Genomic DNA, 17,807 nt, shown 5'->3' with positions numbered 1-17,807 from the left:
GGGAAAGATACTACAAGATTTTGGAATGGTAAGCCCACAAAGAGTATATGAAAATGACTTAGACGACGATATAGTTCGGGAATTAAACTATGATATTACAGTATTACAACAGCAAGTCAACGAGTTAGTCCCTCAACTACTTCCAGAACAGAGTCAATTATCAACGAGTGTTAAATTAAATCGAATCAGGAAATGGTGCACTCTTTTTTCTCGATGCTCCAGGAGGTACTGGAAAAACCTTTTTATTAAATCTTTTATTAGCGTCCATTAGAAAAGACCAAAAAATTGCTGTTGCTGTTGCTTCTTCTGGCATCGCCGCCACATTACTGAATGGCGGCCGCACTGTACATTCTGTATTAAAATTGCCTTTAAATCTTGCACGAGAAGAATCCACTATCTGCAATTTCAGTAAAAACAGCTCACGTGGTATAATGCTGAAACAATGTAAGCTTTTAGTGTGGGATGAAAGCAGGATGGCTAACAAAAACGAAACTTGGACAAGGCCTTAAACAGTACTCTTCAGGATTTGAGAGACAGTACAGATATTATGGGAGGAATGGTAGTTTTGCTTGCAGGTGACGTCAGGCAGACTTTGCCAGTGATCCGAAGGCTTACGCCGGCAGACGAAATCAAAGCCTGGCTAAAATCGTCCAGATTATGGCCAGCATAATCTCTACAATGACGCAGATGCGAGACATTATGCAGATAATCTAATAAAAATTGGCGATGGACTCAGGCATATAGACAGTGAAGGTTACATTTCGCTCACTCAGGATTTCTGCAGTTTGGTAGAAAATGTGGAGGAGCTCATTGCCATAGTTTATCTGGATCTGCAATAGAATTTACTTGACGATGCCTGGCTATGTGAAAGAGCTACTTAGGGTATTTCAATTAGGGCACAATATAATTGGCGCCACTATTTAACATGTGTAGGTAAAGGGGAAAGTGTAATACATACATACATAAAATCACGCCTCTTTCCCGGAGGGGTAGGCAGAGACTACCTCTTTCCACTTGCCACGATCTCTGCATACTTCCTTCGCTTCATCAACATTCATAACTCTCTTCATGCAAGCTCGGCGGTTTCGGGTACTTTTGACCTGACCCTTTGCCAGGACGTCCTTAATTTGATCTACTGATTTTCCTTTTCAATTTAAAAGGGTACAGTTTACCATAAGGCTAAGTTTCGCTATAACCATAAAGAAAACCCAAGAGCAAACATTGCAAGTTGCGGAAGTGCATCTGGAAAAGCCATGTTTTTCCCATGGGCAGCTATATGTAGCCTGTTCGCGTGTATCCAGTCCACAAAATTTGTTTATTTTGAAGAACAAACAATGTTGTGTATAGCAGCGTACTAAAATAATTCTCAATTTACATACATACATACATATGGTCACGTCTACATCCCTTGCGGGGTAGACAGAGCCAACAGTCTTGAAAAGATTGAATGGCCACCATCAGCTATTTAGCTTAATGATAGAATTGAGATTCAAATAGTAACATGTTGCTAGCCCATCGCCTAAAAAAGAATCCCAAGTTTATAAGCCTATCCCTTAGTCGCCTTTTACGACATCCATCGAAAAGAGATAGAGTGGTCCTATTCTTTTTTGTATTGGTACCGAGAACCATACGGAACAACCAATTTTATACTCTCATAACAAATTATCACAATCTCATTCTAATATGGAGAAAAAACTGTTTCCATGGGATGCCACGCGGGCGAAGCCGCGGGTAAAAGCTAGTATTTTATAATAAATACTTATATAGATAAACATCCAAGACCCAGAGCAATCAGAGAAAGTTCGTTTCCCATCATGCCCTGACCGGGATTCGAACCCAGGACCTCCGGAATCACAGACAAGCGTATTACCGCTGCGCCACAGAGGCCGTCAGTAATACCTCATAATATACCTCATCGACAATCACGATGAGGAAATACAATATTGAAGAACATGCACATTTCAGGCATCGGAATCCTATATCTGAGCTAAGTTAGAGTTGACGAATGTCAGTCAGAAGTCACTATAAGTTGAGAATTCTCTGACTCTTAGGTTGTGGTTACACGACTGCCCAACACGCTCTGGCAGACTGCTCAGATGGTGGGCGGAGCGACAAGAGTTGGTTGTGATCCTGGGGGATAGCGATCGGTCGCGCCGGAGGAGCTTTAGTGTTATGGATTCGTTTGCCCGGTAGAACCGCAGCTCTCCTTGTTCCAGAGATGCCCCTAAATAGCGACAGGAATAAAGAGATTGCAAGAATACGGTCTTTACTATTCCACTGACATTCAAAAAAATTACATTAAAAATAAGAGAAACATTTTGGTCATCCCCAACATTAAGTGCGGTAGGCTGGCACACTCGGTACCAGGAGTCACACACTCTGAAGACCCGGGGGGTACTCCGTAAAAAGAACTTCCCCTTTGATATAAAAAAAGGTTATGGTTACAGACGGACTTTAGTCCGAGAAAGGAATGAACCGTGGACAAACGCTAAGAGGACTACTTTACAAAACAATTCTTAAGTTATATTCCATTTCATTTAATTAAAATTTTTGGACCCTTATTATATGTACCTATATATAACATAAAATTTCATCATAAATTAACATTACTTAAATGACATATTTGTACAAAAATATATTTTATCTTTTAAAAAATCACATGTTCATATTTCTTACTTATAAATTTATATATAAAATATACAATAGGTAGGTACGTTATTTGTTTCTTTTTAATCTTTTTACATTTTTTTTGCATTGTTTTTGTACTTTAATATTACAAACTTTTACTTACTTGTTCTAGAAACGTTCAATTTTACTTTTTTAAACCAAAATTTTTTTTTTTCACTTAGTAACATTACGTTTTCAAGACGATAGTTTTAAATTTACAGAAATGTCTTCTAATTGCTTTATATAGTCAATTGACTGGCAATTTTTCATGAAGCCACTGCCTTTTGCCCTCGTTGAACTCGGCTGCGGTGTGGTCAGTGCCTTCCAAGATCCATTTGGTCGTTAGAAGTCCTTCTACGCCTACTGGACCTGTAAACACGTACAAAAAATGTTAATGATATTTTTAGTAAGTGTTTGGTTCATCAATTATAAATATTTTTGGAGTAAGAAGTAATAATATATTGAACTTTAAAATATGAATTACTTATAAAAGTTAATAAACATGTTATAATTTATTGATATACAAAAAAAAAGTTATAATTTGAAAAGATTGAAGTCTATGAAAATTATAACTAGAAAAAATCACTAATAAGCCACAAAACAAGTGCTTAAGTACATATGTAGCACCGCTTGCAGTGAAATGAAATAGTAGTAAATAATATAATTTAAATAAGTAACTTTGTAAAACTTTTGTTTTAATAAAGTTATTTAAATTTTCATCTCATATGGGATTGTAATTACGCAATTTGGTTTAAAAAAATAATACTTTTTTGAATTAAATGTAAGTACATAATTTGTATAGCCAATAACAACTGACCCGTATACCCGCTGAAACATTTTACATTTTAAATGAAACGACAAAAATGACATTTGTTTTTATTACAGACATCATGAAGCGAGGAAGGAATAACATTAACCGTATAATTAAGATGGGGTGTGGTTTTATTCATTCCGTTACCTCATCATCTGTTAATGTATTCATTATTGTAAATTATTTCAGTTATTTATCCTTGTTCGAAACAAAACTATGAAACAAAGGAAAAGTTGGGAGAAGAATATAAAACGTCATTACTCATTGTTCTTTGTTCTTTAAAAATATTGTGATGCAGTGTTCTGTATAAGATGCGGATTTATTAACTTTCTTGTAACCATCATTAATAAAAAGAACTAAGTTTTAAACTCGAGTTTGGATTATTACTTTTCTTTAAGAACTGAAATATATTTTGTTGTTACCAAATAATGACTACCTAGAAATTAAGATTTCAGTGGCAGGACTAGAGAACCAAAATGCCGCCTATATATAAAAAAATCTTAATTCATTTGAAAATAAGTTTAATTTTTTAAAAGGCTGAAGTGCGTGGAAAATCTGATATCGTCTTTTAATTAAAATTGATCAAACGACAATTCTTAATCGAGATTCATTTAATGACAGCAAATTGATCGCCGCTGCCGATATTCACCTTACCATCAGTTAATTTAATCGTAAATTTACAGTTTTTTTTCTAATTTTACAGTTAATTATAATACGTATCATCGTATGTTTTTTTTTTCTTTTAAGGAGCACTTCGACCTGTTTACCTATTGTGGTAAGTTAATTAAGGACACGCTTCGCAATTCAAAAGTCATGTATGAACGAAAATTTATTACCTCTTGCGTGAATCCTGGCCGTAGAAATACCAACTTCGGCGCCCAATCCGAAGCGGAACCCGTCAGCGAAGCGGGACGACACATTGTGGAAGACACACGCGCTGTCCACGGAGTTTAGGAAGCGTTTCGCCATTTCACCTGAAGAATTAATATTAATCAGATTTGCATACGGAGTCAAAAAAGGGTGCGCTGTAAGAAAAAGCAATTGCGAGAGCGGGGCATTCGTATTATGATTCAGGTCGTGTAACATTGGAAGAGCCATGGGTGGTGGTGGCATAGTGTTCAAAATTTGGTTAAGAAGATGCATGTATATTAATTCTCATACATACGTTTAATTATGTCTATAACCCTTGCTGGATAAGCCGAGCCAACAGTCTTGAAATAACTGAAAGGCCACGTTTAACTGTATGGCGTAATGATGGAATTGAGATTCAAACGGTGATAGGTTGCTAGACCATCGCCTACGAGAAGAATTCCTGATTTACATAATTGCCTATCTCTTGTGCTTTTAACGACATCTATGGGAAAGATATGTAGAGGTCATATAGTTAAGTGCCTGGAACCAGACATCACTAAATAAATATTGATAATCCTACTAATATTATAAATGTGAAAGTTTGTATGACAGGATGTCAGTATGGATGTTTGTTACTCTTAACGCAGGCGGCCTCTAGAAAAATATAAATTCTCAGATTGGTAACTTAAGTGCCGACGAAGAATCTGATGTTCCAGGGATTATTATACGGTATATTTCATGAGTGAACGGTCACGACTTGAAGGTCGTATAACATTACGAACAAAGTTTGTTAAAGGTTATTATATTTCAACAATTCATAGATAAGTTTATCTTTTCCAAACATCTGGTACAGATAATTACTACAATATAACACTTCAACCACCTTATCACTACTTCAATGCTACTATCCAACATACTTGTAACACGTGCCTTAGATTTATATACTAAATCCAATATTTACACATCTATTAAGTTTTTCACAGATGACTCTTTTATCGCAGACATTACCTACTAGCGTGCACCCAACAAAATTCAAACAAAATATTATAATTATATCAACATTGACAATTTCTATCCAGATATTTGCCTTGAAATAATAGAGTAATTATTATCTTTATTGAAGATATATATAAAGAATACACTACTTTTTATAGTGCGATCTCAAATCTTACTTCATAAATACACGTGCAAATAACATGCAAATGCAGATAAAAATCATACCATTTTCTGTGATGATGACGTCTGTATGTGAACTTCCGTATTTGTGAATGTGGTCAACGGCTTCGTCAAAGTCTTGGACTACTTCAATACAGCATTCCAAAGATCCGTATTCATGTCTCATAGTCTTCGCTGGTGTAGGACCAAAAGTTAGATGACTCGCTAGTTTCGGACCGGCGTGAATCTTCACACCTTCTTGTTTAAGCATATTGCAAATGTCAGTGAACAGAGAGCTATTAAGATGATCCTCGTGAATTAGAAGAGTTTCCATTGCATTACAGGCGGCTGGGTAATCGCATTTAGCATCGCGGATAATCTTAATCGCTTTCGAAGGGTCAGCGTCTTTGTCCAAATAGACGTGGCAAATACCTTCAGCGTGACCAAGCACAGGTATGTGTTGAGATTGCTTCTGAATATTTCTAACGAGATCTGATGAGCCTCGTGGAATAATAAGATCTATGTGTTTCTCCATAGATAGCAGATCACTGATTTCCTCTCTTGTAGAAACTAGAGAAATAGCATCATCTGCACCAACAGTCCTTAGTGACTCTTTTACTAAATCCATTAAAGTCCTATTTGAGTGAGCAGCTTCCTTACCACCTTTCAGTAAAAGACCGTTAGCCGATGCCATTGCTAAGGCAGCAACTTGTGGTAGTGAATCTGGTCTAGATTCGAATATAACTAATAGAACACCAATTGGGACAGTTACTTGTTGAAGTGTCAAATTTTCTGCTAATTTAGTCCTTCTCAAAACTCGTCCTACGTTCTCGTAACTAGAATCGGCTATTTGTTTTAATCCTACTGATAAGGTCTTTAGCTTTCCTTGACTTAAAGCTAATCTATTCAAGAGAGGTTTAGCTAATCCTCCTTTAGTTGCCTCACTAATATCTTTCGAGTTCGCTTCTAAAATTAAATCTTGTTTATCGACTAATAGGTCAGCAAGCGTATGAATAGCTGATGCACGCTCCGAAGGGGTCAGTTTCTGTAAAACTCTACTACCAGTGCGTGCTGTAACAAAAATTTCGATGTATTATCATGTCTACGACCAATCTAATAAATTGATATAAATATATTAGAAAAATATACTGTTACCATTTTCAGCTAATACATCAACTGATGTGGAAGAACTGGTAACGTGGTCGGTAAAGAAAGTGCCTACTTTTCTGCCGCTAATTATGGTTTTGATGGCTTTCTCTTGCATACCGTTGCAAATAACAACACTGACTCCGCGAGCCATAGCCCAGGTTGCAGCATTAACTTTAGAATCCATGCCACCTGTTCCAACCTAAAAAAAACACATCATTTAGGGGGCATTTCGTAACTTGGAATAAAAATGAGTATATCTGGGATATTGACTATATTGTGAACATTTCAATTAATTTGTCAGTAAGTAAAGCCTATAATAATGGCCTCAAATGTAAAAATGTTGCAGAATATTTTTAAAACTGCTATTATAATATGTTCTTCCTCCTGGTGTTCGCTCTGGTAACATCCTAACTTCTCTGGAAAAATACTTTAACCATGATCTCGGATTGGGTAAGTCAAGTTCCTCCGCTACTCTCCTCTCTTCTGTCATCTGCAACTTTTGCAGGGTAAGGAAATTTAATCCATATTGGATCATGGTTAACGCACTTGACCTTACAATATTTTTAGGCCTCACGAACATTACCTTAGATTTCTGCCCAAACTGGACCTGTTCCTTGGAGGTGTAAGTGTGCATCATCCTAGCGCCATCTTCCCACGGGGGCTTGTTATAGATTCCGTCGACATCGGACATCATGATCAATAGATCTGATTGTATTTCAGCCGCCAACAAAGCTGATAGACTGTCGTTGTCTTTGATGCCAATTCCCTAAATCGAAAAAAAAGAATTATGCAATGTAAAAACACCAATAGTGTTTTATTTTGTTTCTAGAATATTTTTTATCTAAGCTGAAATCTTTGCGTGTTCCAGGTTGCGCTCTCTATAGCTACGTTTTACGATTGGGATCCACATTCCTATATTTCACTCTCCAATTTTCCCCGGTTTCCAACATTCATATAGTTGACTTAGCTGTAATCCATATCATCACTACATAGTATAAAACAAAGTCGCTATTTTAGTCTGTTTGTCTGTATGCTTAAATCTTTAAAATTACGCAACGGATTTTGATGCGGTTTTTTGTAACAGGTAGAGTGATTCAAGAGGAAGGTTTTTATGTATAATTTTTTCCGAATTTTGCACCCGTGCGAAGCCGGGGCGGGTCGCTAGTCAACTAATATAATAAATGCGAATGTAAGTTTATATTTTTGTTTGTTATCTCTTCACGCGTTATCGACTGAACCTCTCTTCTTGCAATTTTGCGTAAATATAATTAATGTCTGAAGAAGGCCATACGGTATTTTTCGTCCCGGTAAAACCTGTAGTTCCCGTGGGATTTGCAAAAAAAAACCTATATTACTTTGTAGGTGGCGCTAAATTCGCACGAGCGAAGCTGTGGGTAACAGCTACTATTCTTTATATATTGAATCACCATTACAGCAAAAACTCCCACGATTTTCACTAAAGAGAACGAATTTTGAAATTTAATCTCAACACATTTATCTCGCGATCAAAAGACGAAAGATATCCGGTTCAGTGTAATGCAACTGCTTTGAAAATAAAGCAACCCCACGTTCAAGTGGTATCTTTACATACAATTGCACTCAACCTCGGGCGTTCAGTATTCTAACAAATCCGATTTTCTGTAGCGCTTCCATGTTTGCCCAGAACTTAAACTTTATGTACTTACGTAGCTCAAACAAGCAGCTGTTTGATTAGGATCCATCCCTCCTTATTATTTTATGTGTAGTTTTGTGAGAATCTAAGTTTGAAAATGAGTTGAATTAAATTTTAGAAACTGGTGGGAATGTTTAAATTACTTTGTACTTTATGTCAGACTGCTTTGTACAAATAAGCATTCGAGGTACTATTTATAATTACAATAGAAAATACGAGCTCACAGTATATTTGGCAAACTTTAAACGCAGAATGATCAAACAGGTCTTTCAACTCAATTTCTAAAAAATTCTCAAAGGATCAAGCTAACATTTTATTTTAATAGTCAATACAAATGCTTCGCAAAATTAGTGATTTCTTAATCTAATCAGTGTACTGTTAGTCTGATCTTAAGATGTAAGATTTAAAACGGACATACATATATCTGCAACGCAATTATGTGCGATCACTACAAAAATTTACTCTAACTCCAAACATTCACGGTAAGAACAAATATTTTCTATTACAACAAAAAATTGCGGTAACTACAAAAATTAACTAACCTTCTTCCCAGTACCAGGTACCACAGTATCATCATGTATGTACATTGGCGGACTGACGGCATCATTGGTGTTCACTATCGGCACTATGTTCAGGGAGATCAGCTCGGATAGCGTGCAGAACAAGTTCTTCCTCGTCTCCTCGTTGTAGAAGTCGGGTTTCGTCACAAGAACCTTAGAGAAACGTAGAAATGGAATTCGTACTGGTAAATAAAATATTGTTCACGATTTTCTTACGTTGAAGTCAAGACTTCACAAGTGATTTAGGGATTAACTAATAACAAAAAGAAATCCCAGATGTAGGAAAATGAAATATTTCTGATGAGAATATGAGTTTTTATTCTACACACAAATAAATATCTGTAATTAGCAACATGCTTCTTCAAATTGCTATAGAAGTTCAACAATAGGCATTTGAAAAGAAGATTTCGCAAAAAAAAGCAATTTAAAATTTAACAAAATTAGTAAAAAAAAATATGAGACGCGAAACGTCTTGCTCTAATCGGCGATCGTAACTGTTATTACTCAATTTCTTATTAATATCGACAACTGCATCACGGCGATCATAATTCTTTTCACATCTCTTTTAAATTACTGTCACTTACTAAGTAACCAATATTGATGCAGTTCTGTGTAACTTACATGATAACAAGTTCCGATATTGCATCCTGAGAAATATACTCGGGAGATGAAACTACATTGTAACAGCGTAGATCCTGAGGGATTCTTAGAATGTATATGCATACTCGTACATGACTTATAATGCTTGGTGCAACTTCTTAACATACTGAGTTTATAAGACGTTTGAGAATATATTGGCATTTTATTTTTATAAGTATGATTATTTGCATTACTTTTTTCTTTATGGCCAAAGAATTTCTGTGGAATTTTTATTCATACGAGTATAATTACGGTTGCGTAGTATTACGAGCAGGTCTTGTCACATTTCATTATTTAATTTGGTGAACGAATTCTCAAAACAGAATTAGAAGTATTTAGATATCTGTGGTTCAATGTGGAATATATTACCTACTAGCTGCCTGAAGCTGCCTTAAAAACTAAAGGCAATAGCTAATGGACAAGTAAATTACACTGTGAGGATTTTCATTTCCTTAATTCAGTGGTTAAACATTTATTTGTACATACATATATACATATAAACACGTCTATATCGCTTGCGGGCAAGACAGAGCCAATAGTCTTGAAAAGACTGACAGGCCACGTTCAGCTGTTTAACTTAATGATCGAATTGAGATTCAAATAGTGACAGGTTGCTAGCCCACCGACTAAAAGAACAATCCCAAGTTTGAAAGCCTATCCCTTAGTCGCCTTTTACGACGTGAGATAGAGATGGAGTGGTCCTATGTTTTTTTTTCTCTCGGTGCCGGGAACCACACGGCACATCTATTATAACCTAAAGAATATGCGGTCAAAACCACACAATTATTTGCCTTGGAATATACCTACTAGAAGTTTAACTTTACATTATGTTTTGAGGCATCTCATCCATCTTGGGTACAATGCGAGGGTGCGCTTTGTTCATCTTGAGTTTTTTTTCATATTAAACACCACGAAGAATGCACACTTTATCACGTTGAGAGAAACTGTTTCTTACACCAATATTGTTCAAGTTTATTTTTTCGAAATACTAAAAACAATAATTTTAAAATATGTCCTGTCATTTTATAATTGTTCATTATGACATCTTTTTAGAGCTTAAACTTTTACATACTAGAAAAGCTTAAAAATTTTAACTATCGACCAAAATTCATAGGTGTTTCAGAACTGCAATTCCGACATTATACAAAATTGGCTATCCAGAAAATCGCTAACTAAAGTTAAATACCTGAGCAATTTTGACGTTATACTGGGAGAACATGGCATCATACATGGACATCAACTCCGACTGGCCCACGGCAGCTGCGGCCCGAGGGTCCAAGATACTTCCAGCATCCTACAATTAAATATAAACTTTACATTAATACAATGAGGAGCGTTTTTAGTCTAATAGGTAAGGTGACCGGTTCAAATGCGTGACGAACATAAAGGTTCGAATCCCATCGCGGCCATATACCAATGACTATTTTTGAAGTTAAGTAAATTCGTTTGAATACTAACCGATGCTCTTACGGTGAGGGAAAACATCGTGAGGAAACCTTCACATTCAGGAACTCAACTGAGCAACTGTATGTGTAACCATATGATTCAATACAGGTTAGGTTTATCTGCAAAAGTTGCGGAGGTTAGACGGGAGGCGCTTCGTGTAAAAACCTGACTCACCCAATTCAGGATCCATGGTCAAGGGCTAATCCCGGGCTCCTTTCCAGAGTGGTGAGGATGCAACCGGGACTAAGGCCAGGAGGAAGAAGAATGCTTCCATGCTAGTCTGATTGCGAAAAAAAAACAGTGTGTGCCAGCTGCTGCCTTTTCGTTCAGATTGTAAAAGTCAATCAAGGAATTGGCTTAACTAAGGTTTTGAACACTTCTACTATTTACTTTAACCTTTTATAATACTATTTCTATTTTAATCATCATCAAAGGTTAACTGGAAGTGATTGCATTAGCGATAAGTCCGCCTTTGTACCATCTCTATCTGTTTTGTATAGTTTACTCTTATGGTGCAATAAAGAGTTTTATCTATCATCATGCGGCCATCCAATTGTTTGTTTTACTATTTCTTGACGATTAACTTAACAAATTTTGCTGATTTTTCTTTCGGAAATATATAATAAATACTCGGAGTATTGAGAAAGTGTACCTTTCATCCTAGAAAAAAGCAATATTAATGAAAAACGTTGCGAGCAAAAGCTAGTATTTAAAAAATATACCGTACAAAATATCCGGTATAACTTTTTTTTGTCTAGCATAACAATGCATAATTTTATAACAACAGTCGGATGCTTGCAGACACCAGTTGTAGCTACTTAGAAAAAACATTTTGTTTTAAAAGTAGTAAAATAAATTTTAAACATTGGATAGTGTCTATTTATCTTTTCTTATTTCACTAGAGATTTGCCTAGGGCTTTGCTCTTGTGGGAAGTTTCAAAGAAACTAGTAGTAAGCCGAATTATTCCTATCAAAGAGTTTATATAATACATTTATATATTGAAGACATAATTGTATTTCAAATAAACGACAAGCTAATAGATATGAAAAAGGTTACATTGTACCGATATTTATGACTAAAAAGTACAATAAAGATCGACCTTTGACGATGATGGAATGGAAAACTTTTAAATCGACAAAGTAAAAGCTTTTTAGAAACTCTGTCTTTACAAAAGAATCGCAATAATACTAAGTATTGTAGTCATATCTCTTGTGTATCTCCTTGTAGGCGATGGGCTAGCTACTTGAACCTAACTTTAATATTTCTCTGAACATCAATTCCATCATAAACTATACATCTAAACCTTATACCTCGGAATTATGTGGCTATTGGCTCTGTCTGCCTCGCAGGGGATTAAGACTTTATGAGTTTGTGTGTAATATGTAATAAAAGTGCATGTATGATAAAAGATAAAAAATATATGTTCATTTTGTCGAAAAAAAAAATCATCGAAGTTTAAATCATTATCCAGATATCGAAATATTATTTTCGCCAAAATATAACATATATAAAACGTCTTGAAGATTTATTTTACGGCTTACAACTATCACTATAAATTTTTATAGACCGTTCAATTGCAGACGTTTTATGTATTTTGGGGTTTCAGATATAAAATAAATTGATGTAATCTCTATTCACTGACATGAAATTAAATTTAAACTTCTAGTTTATTTTGCTATTATTGTTGAAATTAAGGGAGGTTTATGTTTAGCAGTGGACGTCCTACGGCTACGAAATAATGATGATAATGTTAAAATTTTCATATATTTTATTTTGTTTCTAAACTTCCAAAATATTTTAAACCAATTATTGTAGGGCCATGTCGACGTTGAAACTTTAATCGCTTGACCTTGCTTGTTGAGAAAGTCTACGTTATGAAAAACTCATATAGCGTCGCCTCAATTTTTACACGTCACGTATTTATCCTTTACAGACAAGACAGAGCCATTTGTAACAAGACTCAAAAGACACGATGAAGTGATAAAATTTAGATTAAGCTATAGAAACTGTGTTGCCAGCCCATCGCATCGTCTAAATGAAAAAAACCTTATTTATATCTCTATGTCTTTTTCCTCGCATTCACACTGGCATAGAAAATATTTTTTTAAATTAGTCAAAAGAATAATACTTACTTCTCTTGTGTGGTCGGTGGTAGACAAAGTTTCCCTCATTGAGAGTGACATCAGTAATTCCTGGGTCAGTTTCTGCCTACCAAATGCTACCGCCCCGCTGGTCACCATGATGCATTCCCGGCCCTCGTGATGGCATTCTGCTACCTGGAATAATGTAACTTATTAATAAGGATAATATATGAATGTGGATGAAGCGAAAGAACTATGCAGAAAGATGTAGTCTCCGCCTAATGCGGAGAGAGAGAGGCGGGATTTTATGTATGTGTATAATCAAGGTGGCTTTTTAACACCAGTCAAATATCTGAATTCTACATATATACATATGGTCTATATATTATATATATTTAAGTTATAATTCTAGTTTACTTATAAGAAAAAAAAATCCGATATAAATTGACAGTTTCTTATGATTGCCAACTTAAATTTCGACTTTTCAACATAAGCGTCTGCTGATCGCCAATTTATCTGCGATCGCAAAACATATTTTCCAAATGTTTTCATTTCTTAGGGGAAGTGCAAGTTTTACTCCGTGAAACGCGTAGAGAAGAAGTATGCAGAGATCGTGGCAAGTGGAAAGAGGTAGTCTCTGCCTACCCCTCCGGGAAAGAGGCGTGATTTTATGTATGTATGTATGTATGTATGTAAACGCGTAGAGCAAGTAAACGCGAGTTTGTATGGAGTTGCATTAGTACCATCGCTTTACCACTAGATGGCGCTGATTAAAACACATACAAATTGATCTGAATCTACTATTAGAATTTTCAAATAGTTCTGAATTTTGAAGAACTAAATTAACCATTGGAAGACTGACTGATCGACCAACGCACAGTCAAAACTACTACCTTATTGTTGAAAGCTGGTAATAGATATTTCTGACAGCTAACACCGACAGAAAGGATTTCTGAAAATTTTTCCACACAAAAGGGAGTTAGACCACAAAACCAGGAAAGTATTAAAATTATATTCATAAAAAGTTTAATTTAAAAAATCAGACTATATCGATTTTCTTATTTTTATGTTAATTAAAATGGATCATCACAATGGATTAGGAACAATGACATTATTTTTCTGTGACCTTTTCGCTATAAACAAAGGCCAAAGCCTTAAAGCCTAAGCTAAGGTAAACATTGAAGAAATAGGATTTACAGGGTCCTTTTGACGCAAACGAGAATCTATTATTAGGAGGGCGGGACAAAGGATTATTACACAAACTCAGTTTATGTTCTTTTTATTTCTGATTTTGGTATTTTCACATGGATTTTGTAAAGAAGGTTTTATTTGGATGTTAACATTTATTTTATACATACATATAATCACGTCTCTATCCCTTGCGGGGTTGACAAGAGCCAATAGTCTCGTAAAGTCTGAAAAACCACGTTCTGTTGTTTGGCTTAGCGATAGTATTTAGATTCATATAGTGACAGTCATGAATCCCAATTAACATGCCGTCGTAACATCAATGCTTTATACATTTAAAAACACATACATATATATATAATCACGTCCTATACCCTGCGGGATAGACCGAGTCCACTGTTTCACAAAGACTAAAATGCCACGTTAAGGAATATGTCTTAATGATGCAAATGAGAATCAATTAATGACAGGTTGCTAGCCTACAACCTAAGAGAATCTCAAGTTTATCAGTCTTTTCTTTTATCGCCTTTTACGACATCCATGGGAAAGAGATGGATTGATTATATTCTTAAGTGCGGGTAACTAGAAATATATATACGGTATGTGTGACATTGCACCTAAGTTATAATAAGGTATGTCATAGTTTCCTGACTTAATGTCTTCCTGCGGCCATGATATAGGATATAGGAGGTAAATGCTGTAAAATGATTTGCGAAGTTTAACAGTCAGCTGCCTGTCTGAAACCAGCCCGCCTTATGAATTTTAATGCACCAAAACGAATCAACAGATTTTTCTGAAATATAGCAAATAGTATTTTAAAGTTACTCTTTGGCTGTAGCGAAATTTAAACAAAAGGTCTCAATTAAAAAAAAACAAACTAACCAAATAGTTTTAGAAATAAAAATATCATTGATGATACTTACCAAAGCCCTATTGATAACTCAAAAATAACTGTTATCATAAGCGCTATTACACGAGGTGTTCTCGTAATCTTGTTTAATCTTCTGTTATCTGTTATCTATGCTTTCAATGCGACTGCGGAGTGTCTGGCAGCTAATATTACGGCCAATTAGTAAAGTACTCTGATACCAGGGTACCAATGGTCTTGGATAAAAAAAATGTCGTAGAACAAGCTGGCCGTTTATTTTGAGTGTTTCCGCGTTGAATTGAAACAGTCTTTCTTATGGTGCTATTCTAATCTGTTATACTGATATTAAAAATCTTTATTTTTGGCATAATACAACAACTGACTGAGTTGAAATTTAGCTTTTAAATTCTAAATAAATAGTACGTACGCCCGCACAAAAATATAGCTATATTAAACTTGTACTCATAATGAAAAATATCTTTTGTAAAAATAAAACTATAATTTTTTTTAAGGAACCAAAATATATAAATCTCTTTTATTTAACAATTCAATTACTTCCTTAATAATTTATATCAATGAAACCAGTTTTCAGGTAAAACAAAATTCAACTAAAATTTCAATTCAATTTGTCGCTATAAAGAGGGCCTTCTTTTCAGTTTCAATTCAATAAGTCATTGAGAAAATGAAAATGTGTTTCGGAAAGAATTTAATTAACTTAATGGAATTTGAGACAAGATACTTTTCAGGCCATTCACTTTGCACATTATGTTTCTGACCTTTCTTTGACACATTTTGAACTTTGTTTAAAAAATAATTTAAATCATTAATGAAAAAAATGTTTTCTTACACATTTGCACTTTTTCGGTAAGTACGTTAAGTAGCTAGAACCCAAATCGACCTCAGCTACCTACATACATACACATAATCAATCGCCTATATACCTTGCGGGGTAAACAGAGCCAAAAGTCTTAGGTATAGCTTTAGCCTTAACACGTAACTTATAGCTAATCAGATTTTCCCATTTATAGAATTGGCACCTATGTATGTATAATTATCTATATAAGTATAAATATAGTATCGTTGAGTAAGTATTTTGTAACACAAGTTTCGAACTTACTTCGAGGCTAACCCAATCTCTGAAATTTGTCGCGTATATATTTACTAGCGACCCGCCCCGGCTTCGCACGGGTGCAAAATTATAAATGTTATTATACATAAAAACCTTCCTCTTGAATCATTCTACCTGTTACAAAAAACCGCATCAAAATCCGTTGCGTAATTTTAAAGATTTAAGCATACAGACAAACAGACTAAAATAGCGACTTTGTTTTTATACTATGTAGTGATTATTATTAAGTATAGATTCCAAGTACGTACCTGTTCCACAATAGAGGCTAGTCTTCCCAAGGCGAGGCCGTTGCCGTCCTCCCTAGTGATGACGGCACTTCCCAGCTTCACCACCAGTCTCCTGGCATACTTCAGCTGCGACCTGTCGGTGAAGGTACGCTGCTTGCGTTCATTGCTGGCCAAGCTTCGTTTGTCTACATTCAGACCCTGGGAACAATGATTTATATAAGTAATTGTACACAGAAGTAAATTACAGATTTAGTTGACAACTTAAGTGCATTTGACCTCAATCTGCGTGATGGTAAGCAAGATGGGTCTAAAGCGGTGCGCGAAATCTCAACTAAAGTCTTTTCACACTCTTGCCTTGAAAATCGCCAAGTTTAAGATTATGCTTACAATAAAATTTTAGATTAAGTTAAATAACTACATAAAAAATAAAACATCAGCTTCAATGGAGCAAAATGTTTTACTTACTTACCAACTTACCTTAGTAAAAGCTAACGACTACATTCTTACATTATTCTACATGCCTACGTCAACAATGATTTAAAAAAATACATAAAAATATTGTATTCATTGTTAATGTTTCACCTGCACCAGAATACAACGAGAAAAATATTTTTAACTGAAACTTTACCGGCAGTACTTGAATAACTTGAAACTGTGCCTTTTAGAAAAACTCAAAGAGCATTTGTTAACATTCTGCTTATCAAATTAATTCTACACACGAACACACCAGAACGCAGTTATTTTTAATTGCGCAAGCCGCGGTTCTTTCTGTTTCATATATATATTTTTTTTTAATTTGAAATTAGTTTTATGCCAGCGTGTTTTAAATCGTAAATTAAATTTTGGAACTTTTCATCTCGAGTGTACAAAGTTTGCAATGCTTTGTATGCGTGCATTATTTTTTTAACCGCAGTCAGTGCACTGGTTAATATATTCATAGACACGTACTCTTGGATATAAAAATAATAGATGTACAGTCTTTTTTTAGGTTTTGAAATAATTCGCTTTAGGTCCATCTTTAATCGTATAGGAACAGAAATTCTGGTACTATAATCGTCAATATCATCTTGTGAGAGAGTAAAAACTTTTTTGCAAATAAGTAATTTTACCTAGAGCATTACTAGATTGGGTTAGGTTCTCCGATCAAATCCCTAAACACGAGTATGGATTGCAATTATCAGATTACTTCTCAACTTTAAACCGTAATCATAACCGGTGTCTCACAAACGACAGGAAAATTAAAACTTCCCCCTTTAATTAAAATAAATATTGCCATGAAAAAATACAGCTCTTATTCTCGTCCTAGATTGGGTAAGTCAGGATTTTACTCGAAATGATTCCCGTCTGACGTTCGTAATCTTA

At 35.1% G+C, this 17,807-nt stretch overlaps 1 protein-coding gene across 2 annotated transcripts in view; it reads right to left on the bottom strand.

The window, feature by feature from the left end:
- Positions 1-2,288: 2,288 nt before the first annotated feature.
- The window catches only part of LOC106137374 (delta-1-pyrroline-5-carboxylate synthase), a 30,873-nt gene continuing 15,354 nt past the window's right edge, over positions 2,289-17,807 (bottom strand). For both annotated transcript variants that reach the window (XM_013338193.2, XM_013338192.2), the window contains exons 2-10: positions 16,467-16,643; positions 13,085-13,228; positions 10,692-10,799; positions 8,849-9,019; positions 7,218-7,400; positions 6,641-6,833; positions 5,552-6,556; positions 4,315-4,452; positions 2,289-3,036 (exon numbers count right to left, since the gene is read on the bottom strand). In XM_013338193.2, coding sequence (XP_013193647.2) covers positions 2,915-3,036; positions 4,315-4,452; positions 5,552-6,556; positions 6,641-6,833; positions 7,218-7,400; positions 8,849-9,019; positions 10,692-10,799; positions 13,085-13,228; positions 16,467-16,643 — 2,241 coding nt within the window. In that variant the 3' untranslated portion in view covers positions 2,289-2,914. The remainder of the gene's footprint in view (positions 3,037-4,314; positions 4,453-5,551; positions 6,557-6,640; positions 6,834-7,217; positions 7,401-8,848; positions 9,020-10,691; positions 10,800-13,084; positions 13,229-16,466; positions 16,644-17,807) is intronic.

This window comes from Amyelois transitella, chromosome 8, assembly GCF_032362555.1.
Source record: "Amyelois transitella isolate CPQ chromosome 8, ilAmyTran1.1, whole genome shotgun sequence".
Classification (NCBI taxonomy): domain Eukaryota; kingdom Metazoa; phylum Arthropoda; class Insecta; order Lepidoptera; family Pyralidae; genus Amyelois; species Amyelois transitella.
Note: the sequence above shows the minus strand (reverse complement) of the source record. Positions and strands in the feature narration are given on the sequence as shown.